Genomic DNA, 27,949 nt, shown 5'->3' on the forward strand with positions numbered 1-27,949 from the left:
GGGGCAGGGCCAGAGGCAGCAATGTTGCTTCCTTGGAGGTTCCTTCCACGGGCCTCTGAGCTGCGGCATGCGCATGTTTGCAGGGACAGTATGGCTGGAGGTCGCAGGACCACGTGGAGGCTTTGACCTTTGTGATGCAGAGAAGTGAGAGGCGTTGAAGCCTGTGTGTGTGTGTGTCTGTGTGTCTGTCCTCAGTTGGGGCCTCACCTGGGGCAAAGCAGGAATGAGGAACAGCTCTGCCTTCTCAGACGATGGGTTGGCTGAATGGTGCGAGAGGGGGAAAGGTGGGCTGAACCACGGCCCTGACTTTGGACCAGGATCCGGAAACTCCACATCCTAAATAAACTGCATTCATCTGTCAAATCCTGTCCCAAAGCTATACTTGTCTGTTCTTGACCTTCTGCCTGCCTTCCAAAGCTCTGGCCTCCGTCCAACACAACACATTTCCTTCCACAACTCAGTATGTAGAGTCTCCTCCAGCAGAAACGATGGTGGTGCTATAAGGATAAGCATAGCCGTTAATGTTTATTGAGTGCCTACTACGTGTCTGGGTCTGTACTCAGCACTTCACAGGATGATCTCATTTGATCCTAGCGATGCCCCTGTGAAGCAGGTATTGTTCTATCCATTGCACAGCTGAGAAAACTGAGGCCCAGAGAGGATGAGTCATTCTGCACAAAGCTAAACAGCTAGTGAGTAGCTGAGCTGGGGTTCAAACCTGGGCAGTCTGCCTCCAGAACCCACCTTCTCATTCGGCCTACTGGTCCTCTCCACCTCCCTTACTTGTCAGGCCTATGCCTACCTCCTGGCCTTGGTTGACTCTGTTCCACTCATCCTTCCTGCCCAGTACAAGGTCCCTCTCCATCTCCCCTCAACCTGGAGGAAAGCTGGTCCCACTGTGTACAGTGTGCTGCAGGGACAGAGCCCGGGTTTAGATGAACCAAATGGCCATTTCCACTTTGCATCTCTCCTTCATGGCCTGGCCTCCTTGGAAGGAGTTTTGCTCTCACTTCTGACTGTTTAGAAAAGAAATTCCCCTTCCTCTGCTTACTCATCTCACTGGAAATCATAGACTCCATAAGTCATTGCCAAGGTTGCCAGGCTGCCCTCAGGCACTGCAGGCCAGAGACAATGCTGCAGGCATGAGATGCTTGGGGAGCGCCAGGCAGCCATATGGTTTGGTAAAGAGGCAGAGAAATAGGAGGCCAGCACAGGGTTTCTGTTTCAGTTTTTCACTGAGACCCAGTCTCGTTCCAGAAGGGATTTAGGGCAGCCTAGCAGCATATATCAAATATAACATGATAGCATATTAAAACTGAGAGAGAAGAAAGAAAAACAAGGGTGGAGACCCTAAATGGAGCCAGGAATGAGGCTAAAAATGCATACCATAATGACCTGTGTGTGCACTTTTAGCTATAGAAGGTCCAAATCCGGCAGCCACTGGGGAAAGGCAAGCCTGCTTAGCTACCGGTGCTTTCTGGCCATAACTCGAGAAGTCCCAGGTAGCTCCCGAGGAGGTCTCCTTTTCTGGGTGGAGACTGGATGGGAGTTTTCCCAGGCCTCCTTATAAAGAGGACACTGTGTGGTGGGATTGCTCCCCCGCAGTCAGCCAGCCTCTCTGCCTGCCAGACTCCTACTGTTCTGGGGAGAAGCTGATGTGAAATGGGGTTTCAGTGTTTTCCATTTCAGCTTCCATCGTAAAAATGGAGATTTATTTTAAAACTTGAAATTGGATGTGCAAAAGCTCATGACGCCCTCCAGAACAGAGTCTGAGAAATCCCGAGTAGCTGGGATAGATGAAGTGTGAGCAGACAGTTGCAACAGTGCAAGATGTCAGCGGGAGCAGGGGCTTGGGTGGGGCTCAGAGAGGGGAAGAACAATGGGCTGGTCCAGGAAGGAAAGAAGGCCCATTTGAAACAGCTTGGGCTTCTGTGTGTGTGTGAGAGTCTGAGCAAGTGCGTTTCATGCTTATTTGTTAATTTCTATTAACTCTTTATTCTGAAAATTTCAAACTCTACAAAAGTATAAGAAGAGTATGATCAACAGCCACACACCCTGCATCTAGATTCGCCCGCTGCTAACATTTTATAACAATTGCTTCAGTCTCTCTCTATATATCTACCTACAGGCACGCGCACGCACGCGCGCGCACACACACGCACACACACACGTTCTTTTTCGTTTGTTTTTTCTGAACTGTTTGAGACGTAGTTCCAGACATCAGGCTTCATGGGCCAGGCAGTGTCTGTCACCGCTACCCAGCTCTGCCTTTGTACCATGAAAGCAGCTGTAGACAGCACATGAATGAATGAGCGTGGCTGGGTTCCAATAAAACTTTATTTGTAAGCACTGACATGTGAATTTCATATAAGTTCAAATGAAATTTGAGTTTCACAAGTTTTGAAAATCAAACAAATGAAATTATACGAAAAGAATCTTTTCAATTATTAAAAAAAAAACAAGCAAAACCACGCTTAGCTCACAGGCTGTATAAAAATAGATGAGGAGCTGGATTTGACCTGCCGGCAGTAGTTTGCTGACCCCTGTCCTATATAATCACAATATAATTATTATATTCAGGAAATTTAACCATGGATACAGTACTGTCTCAACTGCAATCCATATTCAGATTTTCCAATTGCCTTGCGTAACGGCCTTGGTAGTTTTCCCTCCATTCAGGACCCACTCAAGCATCACACATTGCATTTACTTGTCATGTCTCATCAGCCTCCTTTATTCTAGAACAGTTTCCCTGCATTGTGTTTTCTCTTTCACGATATTGCTGCTTTGGAAGAGTTCAGAACAGTTGTTTGCAGAACGTTCCACAGTTTAGATTTGTCTGATTGTTTCCTCATGATAGGTTCAGATTATAGATTTTTTGGCACAGAGGATGTTTTGTCTTCCGCACTGCAGATAGCAGGAACACGTGATGTCCGTTTGTCTTCTCTTTAACCCAGTGCTTTTAGCAACTATTGATGATTCTTGCCTGTATCAATTATTTTTCATGGTTCAAAATAATTTTTAACCATTCCTTCTACACTTATGACTTGACATTCTTCTGTTAAAAAAAAAAGTGCTCAACTTTCTCCCCCACCCCATTCCTTAAAGTTATTTTTAGTATCAGTATGGACTCAAGGATTCTTTTTTTTCTTCAGTGTGTTCTAGTCCGTTCCCATCATTATTCATTTTGAGCTTTAAATTGCCCTAGATTTGGCCAACAGGAGCCCGTTCAGACTGGCTTCTTGTCCTTCTTTTAGTACTTCCTTACTTTCTGTGCAAAGAAGTGGTTTTTTTTTTTTGCCATGCCATGTGGCATGCAGGATCTTTAGTTCCCTGACCAGAGATCGAACCCTTGCCTGCTGCAGTGGAAGCTCAGAGTCTTAACCACTGGACCACCAGGGAAGTCCCAAAGAAGATGTTCTAGCCATCTCTCTTAGGAGCTCTAATTTGTTTTAGTGAGAAATGGTATTTAGAATTCAAATCTCTGGGCACTAGGTGTGTGCATTGCTCCTGGGGTGTCCTTGCTTCTAAGCCTGAACTAGGTTTTGAGGGATGCGTTGAAGTCAGTGGCCAACAGAGTCAGGAAATGAGGGAACACGCAATCACAAGCAGTGGGCATAGCATGTACAAAGACCCAGGGACACATGTGTAAGTTGAGGTGGGGAATGGTAATGGGGTATAGCAGAGGTACAGGGTGTGCTTAGAAGGAAAAGGGGAAGATGATGCTAGAAAAAAGCTGCTTGTCTCATGTTCTAAGATGTTATGGATCTTCAAACACTATTGATTCAATATCAGCTTTTCCAGGAATAAAAATATGTACCTCAACCCTAAGATTCCTCTTAATATCAGAAGCATTAAATGGCTTGGCTTGTATAACTTTTATAAATGCTGGTAGTTTGGTTACTGAATCATGAACCAAACCAAAGATATCAACCTAAGATTCCTCTTAATATCAACCCTAAGATTCCTCTTAATATCAGAAGCATTAAATGGCTTGGCTTGTATAACTTTTATAAATGCTGGTAGTTTGGTTACTGAATCATGAACCAAACCAAAGATATCCCCCACAACCCCAAATATAATATGCTAGTGAACTAGTTTTGGCTGGAACTGAGTCTGTAATTCTCAAACTCTATTATATGGAACAAAAATAAAGCATGAAAAACTATTCTGAACTCTTCTGAATTTTCACTATAAGCCAGCTTCTCACTTGACCGTCAACACTCCTTGTCTCCTCAGCACTTCCACTGCAGTTGTGTTTCTCACTTTTGTTATATTGAGGCCACTTTTTACAATATATGTATATATGTTACTATAGTTACCATGCTGTACATTACATACCCAGGACTAATTTATTTTGACCACCTTCCGGCATTTTGACAACACCCCACCTCCCACCTCTGGCAATCATCCATCTGTTTTCTGTATCTATGAGTTCAGGGTTTGTTTGTTTGTTTGTTGTTTTAGATTCCACATATAAGTGAGATCATACAGCATTAGTCTTGTTGTCACTTATTTGTCTTAGCACAATGCCTTCAAGGCCCATCCATGCCATTGCACATGGCAGGATTTCCTTCCTTTTTATGGCTGAAAAATATTCCCTTGTATATCTATCCACATATTCTTTATCCATTCATCCGTTGATGGGCACTTAGGTTGTTTCCATTTCTTGGCTGTTATAAATAATGCTGCAGTGAACATGGGGGTGCAGATATCTTTTTGTGTTAAGTTTCCATCGGTTAAATACCCAGAAGTGGAATTAGTGGATCATATGGCAGTTCTATTTTTAATTTTTTAAGGAGCCTCTATACTGGTTTCCGTAGTGGCTGCACCAATTTACATTCCCAAAACAGTGCTCAAGGGTTCCCTTTTCTCCACATCCTCATCAACACTTGTTATTTCTTGTCTTTTTGGTGAAAGCCCTTCTGACAGGTGTGAAGTGGTATCTCATTGTGGTTTTAATTTGCATTTCCCTGATGACTGGTGATGTTGAACATCTTTTCATGTACACTTCGGTCAGGTGTCTGACTTTTATTGTTTATGGGGTCCCAGTGTTACATTAATTTTATTCTAAAGTTACTTTAAAAGGTTTAAACATAAAAAACTAGATAAACACATTTCTTATAGCTTTTAAACAACTGTAAAACCGAGACAGACTTACAAATATAAAATGAACAGAACTACACAAACCAACATAATTCAAATGAACAAAATCAGTGTCCTGTGTTGGATAATGTTTTACTGAAACTAACGTGCTGTTTATAGGGTGAATACTATAGTGACTACTTAGACACAGCTTCTTCTGCATTTGGCATGCCTGTGCTTTTGTGTGCCATGTGACACTTTGCTTTGTTTGTCTCTATTTAAAACACTGGGAAATCTTCCATTAATGCAACTGCCACCATGTTTCTTAGTCTTTGCCAGAATGCATCATTTACATACTAAACTTTGTATCTGTTCTTTTTTCATTGGCTCATGGCAAGTAGTAATAATTGGTGTTGTACAGTCAGCTGTTACGAGGTAACAAGCAGTGGAATTGAATGGAGCTCTGCAAACTTTTTGTGTAAGGGGCCAGACAGTAAGTATTTTAGGCTTTGTGGCCCATACAGTGTCTGTCACACTACTCAATCCTGCCATTGCAGTGTGAGAGCAGCCGGACGTGTGTGTGTTCTAGTAAGACTTTGTTTATGGAGACTGAAATTTGAATTCCGCGTAATTTTCACATGATGAAATAGTCTTCTTTTGATTTATTTTCAACCATTTAGAAATGTACAAACCATTCTTAGCTGGTGGGCTGTACAAAACAACTGGGGGCGTGCTGGATTAAGCCTGCAGGCCCTGGTTTGTTGACCCCTGGCGTATAGAACAACAGTCATTTAGCCTTGCTTGGGTATCTGCTGGTTGATTGCAGATCCTCATTGATTCTGGTGTGTCCACTGGTTGCCTGCGGTTGGGCTGATTGAGTTGGGCTTGGCTGGGCTGCTCAGCCTCCAGCCGCAGGGTGAGCTTGGCTCCTCACCGAGGGCCAAGTCTGCTCCAAGTGTGTCTGTTCTGGGCCCAGACTGAAGAGGCAGAGGCTCCCTGGGGAAGCTCTTCTTATCCCGGAGGCAAGCCCACCCTCACAAGCACGTTTCAAGCCTGTGTCTGCATCATGCGTGTTAACACCCCATTGGCCAAGTAAGTCACGTGGCTGAACCCAAGGTCAAGGAGTGAAGAAGTATGGGCCACCTGTAAGACAGAGTCTAGTGCGTAGTCACAGGGCCAGGGTGATAGGGAGGGGCGAGAGCTGGGCCAAGAATTCAGTCTACCATGGGTGCCAACTCAGTCACAAGCACAATACTCTTTTTTAATTTTTTTTTTTGGCTGCGCTATAGGGATTGCGGGATCTTCGTTCCCAGATCAGGGATCTAACCCAGGCCCCCTGCAGTGGAAGCGTGGAGTTTTAACCACTGGACCACCAGGGAGTTTCCACAAGCACAATACTCTTGTGGGGCAGAAATCTCATGGGGATTCCCATGTATTGGTTTTTTTTTTAATGAAAACATTGAATTAAACATTCTTAGAGAGAACTTTTGGATCTTGAGAACGTATCCAAAGACCCGACTTTGAGAAACACTAATCTCTGGTGAACTTTCTGGCTTTAATAATAGGGGTTTAGGGGTTTCCTGGTGTTTGGAAATTCCTCCAGGAGAAGTCTTGTCTGATTTATACCCCCAGAGCCAAATGCAGCACCACTTAAACCCCAGTGGGTCCTCAGCAAATGCTAGTTAGGTTTCGTGGGCAAGCATCGTAATAATAGCAACAACAATTGCTGTTGTTTGTTGGGCACTAAAGGATTTGTGTGTCTTAATTCTTGTATCCTCACAACCGTTCTATGGGATAGCTATTATTATCCCCCTTTTACAGATTGGGAAACTGGGGCTTAAAGGGCCAGGTTACTTGTCCGAGGCCATGCAGTGTGGAACCAGATCTTCGAACCAAAGCTTGAGCTCCTCATCTCCAACCCCGAATGTGACTGTCTAGATGCCCACGTGACATCTGTTGGTCTTCCCACTGCCACCGACACGCCCCTTTCTCTGGGGGAGGCTTTTCAAGCCAGTGATATGAGGTTGTTTCCTTTTCCTTGTCTGATTGCTGCTGATGAAGATTTGGCAGATATTTTTAACTGCTTTATTGAGATGGAAGTCATGCACCATACAATTCACCCATTTAAAGTGTGTAATTCAGTGGTCTTTAGTATATTCCCGGATGTGTGCAGCCACCACCACAGTCAGTTTTAGAACATTTTCATCACCTCAAGAAGAAACTCCATCCTTTTAGCTGTTACCCGCCTCTTCCCTTCTTCTTCCCCTTCCAGCCCTGGGCATCCACTACTCTACTCTTTGTCTCTATCGATTTCCCGATTCTGGACTTTTCATGTGAACGAAATCAATCATATACTATGTGGTCTTCTGTGACCAGCTTCTCTCACGTAGCTTAATGTTTTCAAGGTGCATCCGCGTTGTGACAGGTATCATTCCTTTTTATGGCCGGATAATATTCTACTGTGTGGCTATACCACATTTTGTTTATCCGTGCATTCTTGCGTGGACAGTTAGGTTGTTTCCACCTTTTGGCTATTATGAATAATGCTACTGTAAACACTTGTGTACAAGTTTCTGTGTAGACATATGTTTTCCCATCTCTTGTGTCTGTGCTTCAGAATGGAACTGTTGGGTCATATGGTAACTCTATGTTTAATCGTTTGAGGAGCTGCCAGACTGTTTCCGGAGTAACTGGACCATTTTACATTCCCACCAACAGTATATGAGGGCTCTGATTTCTCTTTTCTGATTTCCAACATTTACTGTTACCTGCCTTTTTGATTCTAACCATCCTAGTAGGTGTGAAGCGATATCTCCTTGCGGGCCTTTGGGTTTTTTCCTCTGCTTTTCTCTGTCTCTTGTCCATTTCACTGGTTATTAGGGAGAGTTGCCCATGATGGGTGTGCAGGTTGTGTTCTGAATAACCCCACGGGGTGAGTTTCACACCCGCCCTGTCACCACCTCCCTCTGCCTTGTTAACCAGGAAGACCTTTCAGATCTGGAGCATGATGTATAAAGTTTGTTGCCAGCTAATTTCTCTCTGACCACATGCCCATTCTTATTTGCATTTTTGCTGCCTCCCAGATGGGCACCTTCTCCTGGCTGTCTCCCCCACCCTTGCCCCAAGACCCTCATGTCACGCATAGTGAAGAGACAGGATTCAGGCCAGTTTCCTGACCCTGCTCCTCAAGTCCTGGTCCAAGGGCTCATTTCATCAGTTTCACCAACAGCCAGATTTATTACCAAGGAGAGTGAGGCTGAGGGTGTTCAGGGTAGAGGGTGGTCGTTTCTGCGGCTGGTTCCAAAGCGGGGTGCCTTTTCCAGGCAGAGCAGAGGGACTTGGGAAAGGAAGAGCTGTCTGCGTCGGTGACAGGGCTCTGGACTCACATTCCTCCCACTTGAAAGAAGCGTGTTTTGGGGCTAGTCACCGTTCTCTCTGAGCTCTAGTTTTCTTATCCATCAAATGGGGATGCACAATCTAATGGAACATACCCCACGAGTTGCTAGTATTCATGCTTGTTGCATGCCTGGCGTGTAATAGGTGATGAGCACTTCGCAGCTTTATTATCTCCAGTTAGCGTCACGTGGGTTTCAGGACCGGCTGGGGGTGATGAGTGAAATTACAGTTGTAAAACCTGGATGTGGAATTAGGGATTGTATGTAAACATGCCTCATTTACCAGGTCTCCAGGACCTTTTTGAAATTTGATAAATAGAATAATGAAAGGAAGTACGTACAGTTGTTCCTCAGAATCGGCGGAGATTGGTTCCAGGGACCTCCATGGATACCCAAAATCCATGGATGCTCAAGTCCCTTCTGTAAAATGGTGCAGTGTTTGCATATGACCTACACGTATCCTCCTGTGTATTTTAAATCATCTCTAGAATACTTATAATACCTAATACAATGTAAATGCTATGTAAATTGTTGTAAATGCTATGTAAATAGTTTCTGGTGTGTGGCAAATTTAAATTTTGCTTTTTGGAACTTCTGGGAAAAAGTTTTAAAAATAGTTTTGATCCTTGGTTGGTTGAATCTGTGGGTGTGGAACCCGCAGATACATAGCGCTGACTGTACTAATTCCATTATCGGTTAAATGGTGGTGCGGGAGGTGTGGGGATGGGTTAGATCATGCTTCTTGAGCCTTCTTGAGTCACCTAGGGGGTTATACTCATATACTCATATACTCATATACCTAGGGGGTTATACTCATGTACTCATATACCTAGGGGGTTATACTCATATACTCATATACCTAGGGGGTTATACTCATATACTCATATTCTCATATACTCATAAACCTAGGGGGTTATACTCATATACTCATATACTCATATACCTAGGGGGTTATACTCATATACTCATATACCTAGGAGGTTGTACTCATATATATTCATAAAATGCTGTGCACATTTTAAGGGACTGCCCCCCCATTCTCCTGGCCAAAGTCCATCCATGGACACCAAGTTAGGAACCCAGGGCCTGAATAATCTCAGAGGCCCCCTTCCAATTTAAGTGTTCTTCATTCCATGTTTCTGGGCATAGCAGGAGCCAGAGTTCAAGTTCGAGTTCAGGCCGGCCTCCTTATCTCTCTGCGTTTCAGTTTGCCAGCCTGGGAAGTGGCTGGGGACTGAGGTGATGCCACCTGCCTCCTGGGCTTCTGGGAGGAGCATCTGAGACATGTGAAAGAGCTTTGTCAACTGTCAGTGGCTTCACAAATCATTTTTGTAACGTCTTTGCTCCAAGAGGAGTTGCAGAACTGAAAATCAGAACGTTTTATGGATTCAATGGGTTCCTGGAAAGTTGCAGGCAAATCAGGTTTTTAAAAATCCAATCTTGGCAGCACCTGGTTATGGCACCATTTAGAGGAGTCCAACAGTGAATCCTCGATTGTGGCAGATGTTCTGCCGCAAAGCAGAATGTTCCTCCCTGTTAAAATACCGATCTTCGCATCGGTATGCGAAAGATAATGATTTGCTCAAACCAGCAGCAAAGCTGGACGTCCGCCGGAGAGGGCGCCAGGACACGATCCTGGTTGATTCTGATGAGGTCATTTGGGGGAGCCTGGGGTGACATCCATCACTCTGCAGAGTGCTTAAGAGCGAGGGCTGTACCTGCAGAGTCTAAACTCCAACTGCCCCACACATTTCCTTTGTGGCCTCAGACAAGTTGCCTACTGGGTCTGAACCTCAGTTTCCTAGTCTGTAAAATGGGGATAATAGTTGTTGCTACCTCCATAGAGTTGTGAGAATTCATGAGATCAGAGTACTTGGCACAGTAAAATTGCTCCATCAACGGCAGCGGGTGATGTTTTATTATTGATGTCTTTGTTAATTATTACCATGGTCAGAAATAGTGTTCTAGTCCACATGGACCCATGCTTGACCCAGGGAGCCAAACCTTATGTTTTTTATATTATTTTCTGAGGATCTGTCCACATAGAATCATAAAATTCTTAGAATTTTATACGTCATTTAGGACAGACTTCCACTCAGTGGGGAAATTCTTTCTTCCGCTTCCCTGATAGTGAGTCGTCCTACTACTGCTTAAATACTCCCAGTAACAAGAAACTCACCACCTCACAAGGCTGCTTGTTCCCTTGCAGGACGGTTCTGCATGTTAGAACATGTATCTTAGGACCGTTCTGCATGCATATTCTTCGCGCCGAGTTCAGGCCTGTGTCCCTCTAAGTGGTCCTGGTTTTGCCTGCCCTCCCCCACGTTGTGCTCCTTCCCACATTTGATGATGGATCTGCTTTCTCTAGCTTCTTCTTCTCCAGTCTAAGGGACCCTCTTACCATGCAGGTTGTCCTTCTCTGGTCAGGCCCAGGTTATCAAAGTCCTTCTCACATCACAACGTTCAGAGTCTGGGCTGGTCCAGGAAGTGCTGGGTTCAGAAGGGCCAAGGAATCGACCTTGAAGGATGAGGCAAAGGAGGATGCTGGGAAACCAGTGTTCTTGGGCTTGGTCCCGAGCATCTGGCCCTGACTGGCCCTTCGTGGGCCATCTCAGTTGCAGGACTTGAGGCCCACAGCCTGCTGTCTACTCCGATGGCAGGGCTCATCAGTAACATGTGATGTGCTCTAAATACCCTCTGTGATCCTGCGCGCCCCTGCTTCCTCCACCTAGAACCCCCTCGCCCTCTTCTTCTCCAAGACTGCAGCTTGGATTCCACGCCCTCCAAGAAAGTCCTCCACTGACCACCAGGTACAGGGCTCCAGCTCTGCGCTCCCGTGTTCCACAGAATTCCCCACCACACTACTGACCACGGGACAGCACAGTGGCCTCTCTTCTGAATTCCCTGGACTGAGTTTTGTGAGAGCAAAGACATTGTCTTCCCAGATCACCGTTTTATCCCCCGAATCTGTCACTGTAGCTGCTCCCTTGGTGATATTTGCTGAATGAATGAATGCTCGATTGGAGAAAATCCTGACTGACAGGAAAGATAAGCCAAGAAACATCCCTCAGCAAACCTGGAGATCTTAGGGGGATCTGAAGCCAGCAACAGAGACCTTAGGCAGCTCCCGTGTCCCTCACGGCTCCCACTCAGGCCTCTCGGCCCAGCTGAAGCTGCAGAAAGTCTGATGACAACTACTGTTGACCCCCACCACCCAGAATTAATCATAACGAACATTTGGTCCCTTTAATAATCACCATTACGATCACAGTGCTAATAGCGACCTCTTATGGAGTGCCTCTAAATCAGTCATTATGGCAGCGCTGCAAGGCTGGTTTTTACCCCGTTTTACAGGGGAGGGAACTGAAGCCTGACCAGGGAAGTCACTTGCCCAAGGCCACTCAGCTTGTCAGTGGTGATGCTGAGACTCTGGCCGATTCCTCGGGCTCCATGACTCTCACTACCCACTAGGTGCTCTTGCTACTGGCTGCGGGACCTACACATGCTTCTCTTTTCCCCGCAGAGAGAGAGGAGCAATCAGAAAATGATAATGAAGGGTGATTAGTATTATGATAAAGTATAGGGTTCCATGAGATTCCAGGGGAAGGTCCCTGTAGACTGGGGTGTCATCTGGGGAGATTCCCAGGGGAGGGGAAGCCTGAGCTGCATGTTTTCTCTTTTTGTCTGAGAGTTTTAAGCCACGGAGACAGTATAGTCTTGTAGCTAGACAAACAGAGGAAAATCTTCATCCTCCTTCCCTCTGCCCTCCCCTCTAGAGGTAACCAGAGGTGAGAGTTTGAAATGCATCTCCCAGACTGTCGGTGCACATACAAACATACGGAGCGATGTGCTGGCAAATACTTAGCAACCTGCTGCTTGCTGATGGTTGTGCTGCAGGATACATGTGCCAAGTTTCTTGATGTCAAGGCTCCCACCATGGCTGGTTTCAAGCTGCCAACATGAAGGCGTTAAATGAGTAGCTGGGAAGAGATATATCATGACAGTTATTCTATAGTATTTCTACCGTGCAGATACAGTAGATGCCAATACCCTCGAGAACATTGATATCGTAAAGTATAGTAAAATAATTAGCAAACTTTGGGTATATGTTACCTTTGTAAAAATAGAATGTATTGAATTGTAAGTTTATATAATTTAATTTTTTTTAATTTATTTATTTTATTATTATCATTATTTTTAAGCTGGTGGTTTTTTGGGTTTTTTAAAATTTATTTATTTATTTTTGGCTGTGTTGGGTCTTTGTTTCCGTGCAAGGGCTTTCTCTAGTTGCGGCGAGCGAGCGGGGGCCACTCTTCATCGCGGTGCGCGGGCCTCTCACTATCGCAGCCTCTCTTGTTGCGGAGCACAGGCTCCAGACGCGCATGCTCAGTAATTGTGGCTCACGGGCCTAGTTGCTCCGCGGCATGTGGGATCTTCCCAGACCAGGGCTCGAACCCGTGTCCCCTGCATCGGCAGGCAGATTCTCAACCACTGCGCCACCAGGGAAGCCCTATAATTTAATTTTTAATGATGGCTGTGTTTCACAACTGGTTCATGAGATTCTGGAAAATTTCACAGTCAGCTCTCGTTAGCCAGTACAAGCCAGCTCCAGCACGCCACTCATCTCCTGTTTGACTCGAGTATTAACGGTATATAATTTGGCTCTGCATCCAATCCTTCATTCATTCAACCAGTATTCTACCGTGTGCCGTGCCCCGTGTCAGGAACCGGGGCCAGGCCACCGTCATGAGCAGATAGCCATGCACTTGGCCGTCACCAGCTTATGGTCTAAAGAGAAGGCAGTCAATTACCACATTGGCAAGCAGACAAACCCTGCAATTGGGTCTCTAAAAGGAAGCAACAGGACAGTGTTATAGAGATAATACTGAGAGGGGCATGTGGAGGTCAGGGTGTGGAAGGGGAGAACCTACCTGAGGTTCAGGTCAAGAAAAACTTCCTCTGAGGAAGTGACAGAAACCGGGGCCCAAAAGATAAGAAGGGACCAGCCATGCAAAATTTAGAAAAAGTTGCCAAAGTGATAATACATTCACTTGGGTGCCATTTCTGTGAACTGTACGAACATGCAAAATGGTTCTGTACATTGTTTTTAGAATAAATCCTTGTATAGTAAAATTGAGAAGGTTCCCTTCCAGCTTCAGGATGGAGGGAGGGTGGGAAAGAGAATGAATTGGAGGCAGAGATGGTCTTCAACAACATCTGTGTATTTTCCTGAAGCAAGAGGAGACAGAGGTCCGGGACAGAGATGGCTGGTGGTCATTTTTGTTGGCTCTCACTGATGGGTACAAGGTGGTCAGTTACATTACTCTTTATAATTTCTGAATGCTTGAAATATTTCATGAATATCATTGTTTTAAGAGTGGGGAAAAGAGGTGGCAGGCAGTGTGAAGTCTCACTCTTACAGCACTGTGGCTGCAAAAAGTGAAGGGGGAGAGAGAGGCCTGAGAGAAGTTGAGAGGTAGGCAGGGACCAGATCGTACAAGCCTTGAAGGCAGTGAACCTAAGTATGAATTTTATTATAAGTACAGTGTATGCCTTCTTGAGCTGGTGGGTGACATGATCTAATTTACATTAATAGATTCCTCTGGCTGCTTTGAGGAGAATCAGTGGAGAGTTAAGAATGGCACCAGGGAAGTTAGTAGGGACCTCTTGTAGTTGTCTGTAGGAGAGCTGATGATGGCAGGAAACAGTGGAGACAGGAGCAGTTTTGAAATTTGGTTTGGAGGACTTGCTGAGGGATTAGATATGTGGGTATCAAGAGAGGGGGCATGACCCCTATGTTCATAGCAGCACTATTTGCAATAGCCAAGACATGGAAGCAACCTAAATGTTCATCGACAGATGAATGGATAGAGAAGATGTGGTACATGTACACAATGGAATATTACTCAGCCATAAAAAAGAATGAAATAATGCTATTTGCAGCAAAATGGATGGAGATTATGATACTAAGCAAAGTAAGTCAGAAAAAGAAAGACAAATACCGTATGATATCACTTATATGTGGCATCTAAAAAACAACACAAACGAACATATCTACAAAACAAAGACAGATTCACAGATATAGAAAACAGACTTGTGGTTGCCAAGGGGGAGGGGAGGTGGGGTAGGGAAGGATTGGGAGTTTGGGATTAGCAGATGCAGACTATTATATATAGGATGGATAAACAACAAGGTCCTACTGTATATTACAGGGAACTGTATTCAGTCTCCTGTGATAAACCATAAGGGTAAAGAACATGAAAAAGAATATATGTATGTATAACTGAATCGCTTTGCTGTACAGCAGAAACTAACACAACATTGTAAATCAACTATACTTCAATAAAATTTAAAAAAGAGAGGGAGGCATGAAGGATGACTTTCCTTTTTTTTTTTTTAGCAGCTTTATGGAGATATAATTCACATACTGTACAGTTCATTCATTTAAAGTGTACAGTTCACTGGGGTTTGGTAGGGATGACTTTCTTTGTGAAACCTGAGTGGATGGTGGTTTCAAATACTGTGATGGGGAAAATGAGAGGAACAGGCTTGGGGGTGGGGCCTGAGGTGAGTTTGAGCAGCCAGGGAGACATCCAAGGGGGTGTGTCACATGGGAAATCAGATATTCATGCCTGGGGCTTGAGATGAAAATCTGTGAGTAATGAACAGATTGAGAGTGTGGAAATGGATGTGAATGTCCAGAGAAAGAGTATAGGTAAAGAGGATGTGTGTGGAGGGGGCACGGGGGCTTGCAATTCAGATGGACTGAGAGTTCACGCTTTGAGCCCCAGCCAAAAAAAGAGAAGAAAAAGAAAAGAAAAAAAGAAAGAGAGAGAGAGAAGGAGAGAAACATGAAGTGATCACAGAACTGAAAACAAAGGCCCGTAGGGCTCTAGTCTAGTGCAAGCAGAGTTCACCATCAAGTTTTAGCTCCTGTAGGGTACTATGAAATAGAAGTGCCCCAGGTGAGGTGGAGAGGGGAGCCAGGTTGACTGCTTCAAATGAGAAAAAGCAAGAGGTAACAGACAAACTCCTACTCAAGATGAGCCTCTGGACCAAACCTCCAAAACTAATGAAGAAAATTAATGTTACAAAGACAGCCTTCAAAAACAATGACAAATGAATTCACTCTAATTAAAATAAAGATAGTAGCGTATTCTGAAAATGAATTTAAAATAACTAGGATCTGAATCAGGAGTAGGTTTGACTGTGAGTCACTGAGATTCAAAATAACAGTGGCTCGAGCAAAACAGGAATTAAGATTTCTTCTATGAATACCTTCTGAGCCTGTATTAAGTCCTCAGGAACCAAGCTTGATCCAGCTAATCACTGTCTCAATGCTTGGATTATAGCCTCATAGTCCAAGTTGATAGCTAGAGCTCCAGCCATTACATCTGCATTCCAGGCAGCAGGATAATAGAAGTGCATATATCAGCTGTCTTTTAAAGAAGTTTTCAGGAAGATGACACATGACACTTCCACTTACATTCTATTGGCCAGAACTTAGCCAGAGGAGAAGCCAAGAAATGTATTCTGTTATTACAGGTAGCCAGGTATTCGGTTATAATCCAGGGGTTCTGTTACTATGGATGAAAGGGATAATAGATAATTAACACTCACAGCCTTAGGATCTTCAAAGAAATAAAGTAAGGATAACATCCATTAAGAAGAATAAGACAGTGAGTTTTTGTTTGTTTGAATTTAAAACCTCTGCTCTTAGAAAGACACCACCAAAAGAGTGAATAAACAAGCCATAGACTAGGAGAAAATATTTGTAAGACATATGCCTGATAAAGGACTTGATTCCAGAATATATTTTTTAAAAACTCCCAAAACTCAACAATAAGAAAAAACCCCACTATTTAAAAAATGGGCAAAAGATTTGAATAGACACTTCACCAGAGAAGACAATGCAGCTGACAAATGAGTGCACAAAAAGATGTTCAATATCCTTAGTCATCAGAGAAATGCAAATTAAAACCACAATGAGATACTGCTTCATACCTATCAAAATGGCTAAAATGAAAAATCCTGTTCATACCAAGTATTGACAAGGATGTGAGTCAACTGGAAATCCCACACACAACCGGTGGGCATGTAAAATGGTGCAACCACTTTGGAAAACAGTTTAGCAGTTTCGTAAAAGTTAGATGTATTCTTACCATGTGTCCCAGCAATTCCACTACTAAGTATTTGCCCAAGAGAAATTAAAGCATATGTTTCTATACAAAGATTTATTAGTGATGTCTCTTAGCAGCTTTATTTGTAATGGGCAAAAACTAGACACAACCCAAATGTCCATCAATAAGGAGATTAAAAAAAAAAAAATAGTGGCACATCCAGACAGTGGAATACTACTCACCAATACAGAGAAATAAACTCTGATACACACATCAGTAGGAACAAATCTCAAAATAATTGTGCTTAGTGAAAGAAGGCAGACATGCCTTCCATTTGATTCTACTTGTATAAAGTCTTGAAAACTGCAAAGTAATTTATGGTGACAGAAAGTAGCTTACTAGTTGCCTGTGGACTGGGAAAGGGAGATGTGGAGAGAAGCAGGAGGGAGGGATTACAGGGGCCATAAAGAAGTTCTTAGGGGTGATGGATATGTTTGTTATCATGATTGTGATATATACATTTGTCAAAATTTATCAAATGGTATATTATATGTTAATTATACTTCAATAAAGCTGTTAGAAAAAGAAGGAACACAACATTATGAAACAAAAAAGAGGCAGAATAAGAAAAAATGGGTATGAAAAAGAACCAATTGAAAATCCTAGGAATGAAAAATATTCATTGCATTTAAAATGGAAGGAAAAAATAAAATAAAAAGGAAGACCAGAAAGAAAGGAAAAACCTCAGTAGACAGATAAACTCTGGACCAGACAAAGTCAAAGAAAGAATGAGTGAATTGGAAGAGAGTTCTGAGAAATTTTCTGAGAGCATCAGCCAGAAAGATAAAGAGGGAAAATTATGAAAGGGTAGTTGTAAGACCTGGAGAATAGACTGGGCTCCTACCATATATGTTTAATAGAAATTCTGCAGGAAGAGACTGGAGAAAATGACTGAGAAGCTGTACTCGAAAACACAATAGCTCAGAATTTCCCAGAATTGAAATAAGTCCTTATCAAGTAATGTGCTCGACCAGTAATGAGGAGAATTTTAAAAAGTAAATCTCCATTTCAAAACCACATAGTGAAACTGCAGAAAATCAAGAATACAGGGGAAGTCTTAAAATTTACTATAGACAGATTATCCATGAAAGAACAACACTAGACTAACAGTAGGTTGCTTAAGTGCCTATGGCAGCCTTTTTGGCAGTCTTTATTTGTTGAAAGAAAATAAACTTCATCTGTCTAGAATTCCATATCCAGCTGAACTCTGATTCGAAAGAGATGATGAAATAAAGACAATTTTATAGAAGATGAAGGGGCCCATCGCAAACCCTGAGGCTCTTGAACATTTAGAGACTGGGGAGAGGAGAAGCCCTCTGAAATCACGTGTGCCTAGTCACCCCGTGCCAGCCTCCGTCTCCCACGGAAACCATAGAGAGAGAGGAAGGACTGAATTGAACTGTTGGTGCAACATGATGCTATTGGAAATGCCACTTGTTGGCCATGTTGCTGGGTATTCTATCAAGATAGAGGAGGGAGATGGGATTCCTGCCCCAGCTCGGGCGGGGGGTCAGTCCTACAGCAGTGGGGGGGCATTGTAGTGGGAGGGCACGGGAAGGTTCTGCGTGGTGTCCCTGGGCCCTGGTCTGGAGAGGAGTCCAGGGACACGAGAGCCCCCTCGAGGATGCCCATTCTAGACTCTCTCTCTGTCTTCCAGATTGTGGACAAGAACAACCGCTACAAGTCCATCGATGGGTCAGATGAGACTAAAGCCAACTGGATGAGGTGAGTTCTGCTCTCTGCTGATTTCCCGGGAGCCTTGCCCAAACGCTGGAAAGGAGGCCAAGGGAGCATGTTGGGCCTTTAGGGTCTCCAGTCGTAGAGGTCCCTGAAGGCCCCGGACTGCTCTTTGCAGGGACGTGTCTAGCTCTGGGGGACCAACCCTCCAGCTCCCCCAGGCTTCCCTCAGGGGGCTCTGGAGGAGGCCTGTGGCCAGACCAGTCATTTACGGGGACACACTTGTCAGTGTTTCTGGAGGCCCTAGGCCCCAGGCTCCTGGCAGCATTCCCATTTTGGGGGGGGGGGTTGTGTCCCTGCCACAGGACTGACACCTCTCACAGGCAGAGTCCGGCTGGAGGGGTGCAGGAATCATCCCAGGGCAGCCCCCAGCCATTGTTTAAAAGGCCCCCAGAGAAAAGGGCACAGTCTCTAGCTCAGTTTTCGATTGCTAGACTGGTTTTGTCCATTGCTTGGGACAGAAGTTTGCGCCAGAAGGATCCTTCACGGCCAGCCAGAGAGAGCAGGAGACTGGTCCAGGGTCACCCAGAGGCGGCCGAGCTGAGCTCGGGACCGAGGGCGCTCCTTTGGGTTCTGTGCTGCTGGCCTGTGTGGTGTGCTGGGGGGCCGTGCCTGGTGGGGTCAGCCAGCAGTGTGGGAGGTCGGGCTTGCCTCATTGTCTCCTTGGTGGCCTCTCTCTGGGATTCAGGAGCTGTGACGGGGGTTAGGAGCTGGGTTGGGAGGGAAGGGAGGCCTCGGAGGGCTGGACCCAGGGGCAGAACCGCGCCGTGGATCAGGCCCACTGTCGATGTTTGTGCAGTTCTGTGCCCCGTGGGGCTGGGGGGTCGAGGAGGGATTGTGCTTGGAGGGAGGGCAGTCAGGGCCTCCCTAAGAGGGAGATTGCTGGATTTAAACCCTGAGACGTGCCAAGCAAATGAGGAGAAATTGGTTTGAGGTGGGGAGGCCGTGGTGAGCTCTCCACTCCCTTTCCCCGGCGCCCCACTGCCCGCTGGTGTGTGGGCTGCAGCTTGCACTCTCCGGGGCACTTAAGGATTCACCCTCTTATTTGTCGGGGCCACTGTCCTCATCGTCATTTAACAGGTGCAGAAGCAGAGGCACCGAGGGACAGGCGGGCCCCAGCCTTGCGCTGTGGGGACAGGCACCCACTCCCCAGCCCCCTTTCACATCATCAGGTCAGCCGTGCCCTGAAAGTGGCTCCAAGAAGGTGGATGTACACCTCTGCCCTCTTCTTCTCCCCGACCGCCGGGTGCAGGTCAGCTTAGCACATGCAACCCACCACCCATTCCTGAGCACCTGCGGCGAGTCAGAGCCTGTACTGGGCGCCCTAGATGGATGGGCCCAGCCCTGCCCCCCTGGCCGTCCCAGGACTCACACCTTCCGCCGTGGAAATTGCTTTTTCTAATAAGGCTGTTTGACGGAGGCACGGACAATGCGCTGGGAGGGCTCAGATGAAAGCAGGGGTGGGGAGGGCCTTTGAGCTGGGTCTTCAAAGGGGCTGGGATTTCATTTGAGGACATTGTGAGCAAAGACTCAGAAGTGGAAAGTGGGGACCGGGTGTCCGGCAGGTCGTCAGATGGGCTGCATGGCCCAGACCCCTGGCCTGTAGCTCTGGTCTGGCTCTAGGCAAGCAAAGGAGAGTGTGTTTGAGCACAGTCTGGGTCAGGCCTTTCTGCACTGAAGCTTTGGCCGGGACAAGGCTTTACTGTAACCGCAAAAAGGGGATTCATCATCTGTACTAACTGAGTGGACATCCAGCACCCCAGCGATTCTGACTTAATCAGGCTGGGGCTGAGCCCAGGACACTGGTAATTTTTAAAGCTCTCCAGAGTGATTCTGATGCGCCGCTGGTGTTGAGAACCGCTGCTCTGTTCTGATCTTCATGCTACAGTGCTAAACTGAGGCCCAGAGCAGGGCAGGGTCTTACTCAAGATCATGCAGTCAGTGGCAGAACAGAACAGATCATGCAGTCAGTGGCAGAACATCTCTGAACGTCTAGGCCAGTGTTCTTTCTGCTTGTACACAAGGGACCAGGCACAGCATGGCTTCCTGGGCCTTGTGTGGGGTGGCTTCAGCTACTGCTATCTTGCTGGCCTGGGATCTGTCCTGTTCCTGCTCCAAGACCCACTCTGATCCAAGGTGGCACCAGGGTTGTCACAGCTGGTGGGCCCTCATCTCATTAGAGATTCAAGGAGTAGGTTGGGTTTGGGTGTATGGTTTGTTGCCAGGGAGATGGCCTTGTGGTGGTAGTTGGAGTGAGGGGAAAGCCAGTTCATCCTGGGAACCCTCCTTTCCCCTTCATATATGGCTTCCATTTGTACAGCCCCTCCTAATTTTCAGACACTCTCACTAGCACTGTCACAGCTTAGGCTCTTGCAGATGATCGAATGGAGTTGGTTAATTTCCTCAAACCCGAAGTGGTAGGCCAGGAAGAGAATGGGCACCCACGTGAGGAGCGTTGACTTGATGGCAGCACTACGCGGGGTGCTCTGCCTTAATGAAATCAGTGGCCAACAACCACAGGCTCTTTTGTCCCCGGGAGCCATTTGGCAGCGCCTTGAGACATTTCTGGTTGTCACACCTGCGGCTAGATGCTGCTGGTTTCTGTCGAGCAGAAAGCAAGGAAGCTGATAAAGATCCTGCGTTGTCCAGGATGCCTCCTCCCCCGCCAACAAAGAATTTCCTGATCCCAAATGGTGAGATTAGGAAGCCCTGGATGAACTCTTCCTGGCAGGTCTTGGAGGTGGTACTGGGGGAAGCGGGGTTTGCACAGGAGACTCAGCCTCTCATCCAAAGCCTGTCTGAGTGCAAGGCCCAGGCCCCAGCCCCGGCCCCTGTCACTGTCTTGGCCAGGTGACAGAGTCTCGGACTTCTTCTCCTGCCTCCTGGGCTGTGATATTCTGGGGGGGGGAGGTGAAGGCTGAAGGATCTTTGTGCCCTTGTCTCTTGCTGTGGCTTCGGCACCTGCCAGAGGAGTGAATCAGGCTCCCTCCATATCCTAGGTTCTTCTCTTGGATGGATCTTTGGGACCTTGGGCATGAGTTAAAGAGTGGACAGAACCACACTGTGGAGATACTGAGTTGCAGAGCCAGGGTAGGTGCCAGGCCAGAGGGGTCAGGGCTGCACTGTGCCCATGCCCAGGGCCCCTGGCTGCTCTGTGCAGATGGAAGCCGAGGTCGTTCCTGGTCTCCATCAAAGTGGAACCTGTCTCCCGATGGGTGCTCATGGGGTCCTCACATTCTACCCATGAGCTGCCCAAAAGCACAGCAGCCCACCCCCAAAGGAGCTGCTGCCAGCCAGCGCTCCAGTGGGAGGGGAGCCTGTACACACCCAGAGGTGGGGACTGGGGAGCATGGGAAGGGGAAGAGCCGCAGGACAGAACAAGCTTTCTGTGGCCACGCCCTAATCATGGGCACCACCAGCGAGGCCACACCCCGTGGAAGCCCACTGTAAATAGTCTCACTGTTTAAAAGTCTTCCTCCAAGCCACTGGGGTCTATGGCCCTATGTAAAGATCGCTTTGTAGAGGCAGTGGCCTCACCCTAACCCCAATAAGGATCCTTTATTCCCGTTTAGGGCTTTAAAGCTCTTTTACATCGCTGTGCTTTTGCCTCCTTAGTAACAAGCCCCTAGGTTGGTGCAGTTGTTACTCGGGTTCCGGATGGAGAGAGTGGGACCAGCAGAGGCTGCTGGGCGGCCCTGGTCTCACAGCTAGGCAGAGGCGAGGCAGGGCCTGAAACTGAAGGCGTCCGGCTCCGTCCAGCACTCGCATCGAGTACGCCGCGTCTCCTCCTGCCCTCCAAGGAGCAGTGGAAGGGGCCTGTCGCTAGGAAGAGGGTGTGGTGGTGGTGAGCGGGCGAGGGCGCCCAGGTGCCTCCTGGCTCCCCGGCTGGGGGCCGGCAATTAGGAAGGAGGAGGCCTGCCGCGCTGACGGTCATTTACCCAATTGTGCTTTGTGGGATATTCAACCCAAGGAACGTGGTGCCCCTGGCTGAGCGTAAGAGGAAGCCCAAGTTCTCCAAGGAGGAGCTGGACATTCTGGTCACGGAGGTGACCCACCACGAAGCGGTTCTCTTTGGGAGGGAGACCATGCGGCTGTCCCATGCCGACAGGGACAAGATTTGGGAAGGCATAGCTCGGAAAATCACCTCCGTCAGCCAGGTCCCCCGCTCCGTCAAGGACATTAAGCACAGATGGGATGACATGAAACGGAGGACCAAGGACAAGCTGGCCTTCATGCAGAAGTCCCTGTCGGGCCCAGGGGCTGGGGGCCGGGCCCCCGCCATCGTGCTCACTGCCCATGAGAGGGCCATCAAGTCAGCGCTGCTCACAGCCCGCTCCGGGCACGGCTTCCCCAGGGTGGAACTGGATGGCACCGAGAGCCCTTCGACCAGCTGTGAGTACCGCCCGCTTCCCCGCCCCAGGCTCCGCCTGCCTGTTCCCCACCCACCCCTGGCAAAGTCCCCTGCACCTGCCTTCTTTCTCCTGTCCCTCTCTGCCTCGCCCCGTCTTTCCATCCTTCCCTCCTTCCCCCACTTCTGTCCTGTCTACCTCTTTCCCTTCATTCATTCGAGAATATTTCCTGAACCCGTGCCAGGAGTTGCGCTGGGAGCTGGGAAGACAGAGATGGGTATAAAACCTACCCTGCCCCTGCTCTTGGGAAGTTCCTTAAACTCGTGAGAATAAACACACTTTAATTAAATAATCGCGCAAGGAAATTTGAAAGAAGGCATGAAGGACAAATACAGGAGGTCCTGAGAGCAGGGCTGACTCCTTGGGCGTGCGACCTGTCGCTCTCAAGGGCCGGAGCTGGTCTAACTGCTCCTCGGTGGCCTTCCCGAAACTCAGACTAGTTTTTGAACGAGGCGCCCGCATTTTCGTGTTGCGTTCGACCCTGCAAATTATGTAGCGGCCTGTCTGAGAGCAGGAGTGGGGGACTGGCCATGCACCGAGGCTGGGGAAGGCTCCCGGGAATGACAGCTGAACTGCGACCAAGGGTGAGGAAGAGTTAAGCCGGCCGGTACGCGTGGGCTGTGGGGCGCAGCGCAGGGGAGGGGAGGGCCTCGCAGGCAGAACAGCATGTACGAGGCCCTGAGGCCCTGCGTCAGGAAGGCGCTTGGCACGTTCCAGGAACAGAGAGGAGCCAGGGAAGCCCCGTGTAGCAGGCGAGGGGGAGGGGCGCGAGAGGAAGCCAGCCAAGTCCCAGGCCCCAAAAGCTCAGCGCTTTCTGTCTGTCTATTCCGAGTGTCTTTATTTCTGTGTTATTTCCACACTCCCCTCCGTGGTGCCATGCTGCCTTCTCTTCTCTCTGCCCTCTGCCTCTTTCTGCCCAACCTCCCCCCAAACCCCCGCCCCAAGGCCCTCCTTAGGACTCCTCCCTCTCTGCTCTGGGTCCCCTCCCCACGGCCCCCTCCACCCCTCTGCTCCCTCAGCATTCGTCTCCCTCTTTCCCCTCTGCTTCCTGTGTCTCAGGATGAACTTGGATGCCAGGGGTTGGGGGGTGTGGAATCTCCTGGCCTAAACGGGGCGTCCTTTGGGGCTGTAGTGCTTATTGGGGCTCACCAATAAGGGGGAGCACTCGAGGCCCTTCCCTGCTGGGCTGCACCCGCTTCAGCTCTGCTTCTGCACACACCTGCCCCCCACTCGCAGCCTGCGGTCCCAGCTGGAGGCTGTCTGGCTTCTGAGAGACCAGCCAGGCAGCAGGGCTCCAGGGACGCCAGCCCTCGGGAAGATGGCTCACAAAGACCCAGCCTTCCCTTCCCAGGCCCCTTGCCGCAGGGAGCTTGCTAATTTCCTGTCTGGCTGGGGCTCCTGACAGGTGGCCATTCAGAGTCAGATATTAAGAACTAGGAAAGAAGGAAGAGATCATCCGGTCCGACTTCCATGTTGTCCAGATGAGGTAGTTAAGCTCCAGACACAGAGGTGGTCTCAGAGCTAGATTCAGAATGAGGACTTGAACCTGGGTCTGCCAGCTCCCGCTGAATCAGTGTATTCCCAAGTTTCAGGAAGATGCTACCTAATTATGAGAAAAAGAAGGAGGCTAGCATCTAGTGAAGTCTGTTCCTTAAATTCTGTCTTGCTCATCCTTCTGTCTCCCCGAGACCAAAGGTAATGAGGTTACCAAATGTGACCTGAACTGGGCAGGGGGCCCAGGACCCCTCCACCGCAGGCTGGTCCAGGCCTCCTTTTCCCAGCTGCTACGGCACTTGGCCAGGGGCTGGGTGGAATGAGGCCCTGAAAGGGAGGGTGCAGCATCACCGCAGCCCGTCCCACTTCTTTCAGCCCTGCCCTTCCAGAATGCGTGTCCGCCAAGTGGGGGTCATGAGGCTCTAGGCTCTCTTACTGTGCTGGCCCAAGTGAGATGCCGGGACCCTTCGGAGGCATGCGGCTCAGGGCAACGTGAATCTGTCTGTCTTCCTGTCACCTCCCCTGGGGTGGTTCTGAATTCAGCCCCCCAGGTACAGGCAGGGAGGTGTGCCTGTCAGGAGGATCAGCCTGTATATTTTTCACTCTTGCTGTGGGAACCAGCTCATGAGAGAGCCGCCGAGACTCGCGTGTGCAGGGCTGGGCCCCTCCCTGCGACTGGTCACAAGTAGCAGTCTGTCTGATGGTCCCTGTGTGTCGTCAAGTGCTCCAGGTAGAAGGGATGTGTCTGCTCGGGTAGCCTGCCTTGGGGCGCTGAGGGGGCGGCAGGGCTGGTCGCCCAGGTAGATCTGCTCTGCATCGTCTGGGCTTGTCTGTCCCAGAGCCATCCCTTGCCTCCCTTCTCCAGCCTGTCAGCTTCCCCCTCTATGACCTGAAGCTGCAGATTCCAGCAGGGCCACAAGGTGGCCCCAAGCAGCTCAGAAATAGCCGCATGGAGGCGGGAACTCAGGGCGGCCTAGAGCATCATAGTACCTTTTGGCAGGTGTCGCTCTTCGAGCTTTGCAGAGTGCCCTTCTGTCTGTCCTCTTGTGTAGTCTTAACAACCCTGCTAGGTGGGCAAGTGGTCGGGGAGGTAGGTAGAGCAGTCGTTACCTTTGCTTTGCAGAAACTGAGCCGCAGAGAGAGGAAGTGAGCCCTTGGGTTGACGTGCCATCACTGGGGCTGGGGTCCCACTAGAAAGTCACTGTTCCTGTACAAGGAAGGGGACCTGTGGACCTGGGCACTGTTCATGCTCACCTGTCCCCCCAGAGGTGCCTGGCCCGAGCACCTCAGGGATCTAGGGAGCAGGTGCTTCTCCACGGGTTGGGGGGGGGGAGGGGGCAGGTGCCGAACGAGGCTGAGGGGTAGCAGGGTGGGGGGAGGCTAGGTAACTTTGGGGAGTGCGTCCGAGCCCAGGGCTGCCTTCTTTCTCGCGGTTGTAATCATTTTCCCTTCTTTGTTTTTTGTCCCCCAAGATGATGAAGATGAGGAGACACCCGGGCCCTTGAGGCAGCCACTCCGGGGGCCGCTGCAGCCGTCACCAGAGGAAGAGGCCTGCCTGGCCAGGCCCACCCTGCTCCGCTCCTCCTCCTCCTCCGACCAGTCCGAGACAGTGGGCCCCAAGCCCGAGGTCCTGCCCCGGCCCTCGCCTCAGGCCCAGGCCGCCTGCAGGGCCCCTCGGCCGCACCCCAGCCCACCCAGCACAGGCCTTGACTGGCAGTTACTCCACACCCACGCCCAGCAGACTGAGGTGTTGCGGCAGTTCTGCCAGGAGCTGGTGACCGTGCACCGGGACATGGCAAACGGCATGCAGGCCATCGGCCAGGCCATGGCCGAGCTGACCAGCCGTGTCAGCCAGATGTGCCAGACGCTGACAGAGATCCGGGATGGGGTCCAGGCATCTCAGCGGGGGCCCGACGGGGCAGCGCCCACAGGCTCCACCCCGCAGGCCGAGGCTCCCCCAGCGGAGCCGCCAGAGGCGCTCCCAGCGCCGGCCCACGCACGGACTACCAGGTCTCGGAAGAGAAAGCACAGTTTCTAAGCCGGCCAGTCTGCACTGGGAGGAAGAGAGATGGAGGAGGGCTGTCTGGCCTTGAGACAAGGGCCAGTCTCTTGTGTCCAAGATCGAAGACCCTTGTAGGGTGTTGGGGGGACGGTCATCTCCTCACCGCGTACAGGTTGGCTGCCCTGGGCTCAGCCCTACTCCCTCATCTTTGGCAGGTGCTCAAGATGCAGGAAAAGCTACCTGCTTGATGCTTGCTTGGCCTGGGGGGTCAGCCTCCTCTTGGTCTGCACCCCGTAGCGACAGGCCTTGCAGGGAAAGGGGGAGCGAGAATGGGGAGCATCTGAATGGAATCCTGCTCTCCATCCTCAGGGCTGCCGCATCAGCCACCCCGGCCCTGACGCGGCTGCTTTCGAGGAGGGTGAGGCCCGAGAATGGGCAAGCAGAGCTCAGCCCTTCCAGGAGGGGTCTGTCCCCCCCACCCCCCAGGGCTCCGAGCCCCGGTGGGTGGCGCCCCTGCCTTGGCCTTCCGCTTGCCCTCGCTCGTGTGCTCAGCTGCCATGCTTGCCTTTTGTGGAGCGGGGAGAAGAGGGGGGTGACGTCGGAGGAAGGGGAAGACTACCTGGCATTCTTAGAGCACTTTATGTTGCTCCCTGCGCTCGCAGACGTGTGGTCTCAGTGGGTCCTCAGGACAGTGGGAGAGGCAGCCGAGTCGGGTATTATGGTCATCATTATTACCATCCTCATCTGCATTTCATACAAATGAAACAGTAGTTGGTCGGGGGGCCAGGACTGGAAGCCAGGTCTGTGGGTTTCTCCAGCTCCCCTGTCAGAGACCAGATGTGGGACTTGGGAGGGGCGTTGCTCCTGCCCCTGCCAAGCTCTTCGGGGTTTCCGTGGGAGGCGATGGCAGCGTTTAGGGTGTGAGTGCACCCCACCCCACCCCGGCGCGAAGGCTGACAGCCAGTGGCTGGGGAGAAGTAGGACCTAGGTCTCAGGATCCAGAAGGCGACCCCTCCTCTGGCCCCTCCAGAGCCCAGCAGGGCTCCTGTCCCGTTCCAGGTTCCAGCATGCCTTGCCTCTGCTTGCTTGGGCTGCGTACGCATTAGCTACACACATCTCGAAGCTTTGTGTTTGGTTTTGGAGTGTGGGGAGAGAGCCGGGTTCTTAGAGTTAGGGAGGGAGGCGGGGAGTGGGGGATGCAAGCTCAGCTCTGACGTGGGTGCAGCTCAGCTGTGTGTCCTCTTTGCTCCCTGGCCTGAGGCTGACTCATATCCCAACCCTCCATCCTGCCACACCTGCCCTCTAGAGCCATAGTTGGGTGGGGTCTGGGAGGACTGCTATGCCCAGGGCCTGCTGCCGCCATTCCTGGAGTCCTGCTTCTAACCCCAGCCCAAGCTTAGCCCCGTGGCGGGAGAACGGAGGACAACTGCAGTGTCCCTGTGTCCTGGGCTCCTTCTCCCAATCTGTGGTTCTCTGGGGGTTCCTGCTCCCCCAAACTGAATACTCCCCTGTCCAACAGCCCGATGGCTTGACTATTGCCTGCCATTGCCCTGCCCTCCGATGCTGGAATCAAAGATTGCCTTCCCAAGTATTTTTGTTAAGATGGCAATAAAAAGAAATTGATCTCACACTTGGAACACACCCGGT

General features: G+C 49.3%; 1 protein-coding gene across 4 annotated transcripts in view; it reads left to right on the forward strand.

Moving 5' to 3' along the window:
- The window catches only part of PRDM11 (PR/SET domain 11), an 81,654-nt gene that overhangs the window by 40,528 nt on the left and 13,177 nt on the right, over positions 1–27,949 (forward strand). For 3 of the 4 annotated variants that reach the window (XM_036862201.1, XM_036862203.1, XM_036862200.1), the window contains exon 5: positions 18,318–18,385. In XM_036862201.1, the coding sequence (XP_036718096.1) occupies positions 18,318–18,385 (68 nt within the window). Of the gene's footprint in view, positions 1–18,317; positions 18,386–22,367; positions 22,790–25,772; positions 27,887–27,949 lie in introns of those variants that run through there. The other variant, XM_036862202.1, reaches the window with a different exon arrangement.

Source organism: Balaenoptera musculus, chromosome 8, assembly GCF_009873245.2.
Source record: "Balaenoptera musculus isolate JJ_BM4_2016_0621 chromosome 8, mBalMus1.pri.v3, whole genome shotgun sequence".
Taxonomy (NCBI): Eukaryota; Metazoa; Chordata; class Mammalia; order Artiodactyla; family Balaenopteridae; genus Balaenoptera; species Balaenoptera musculus.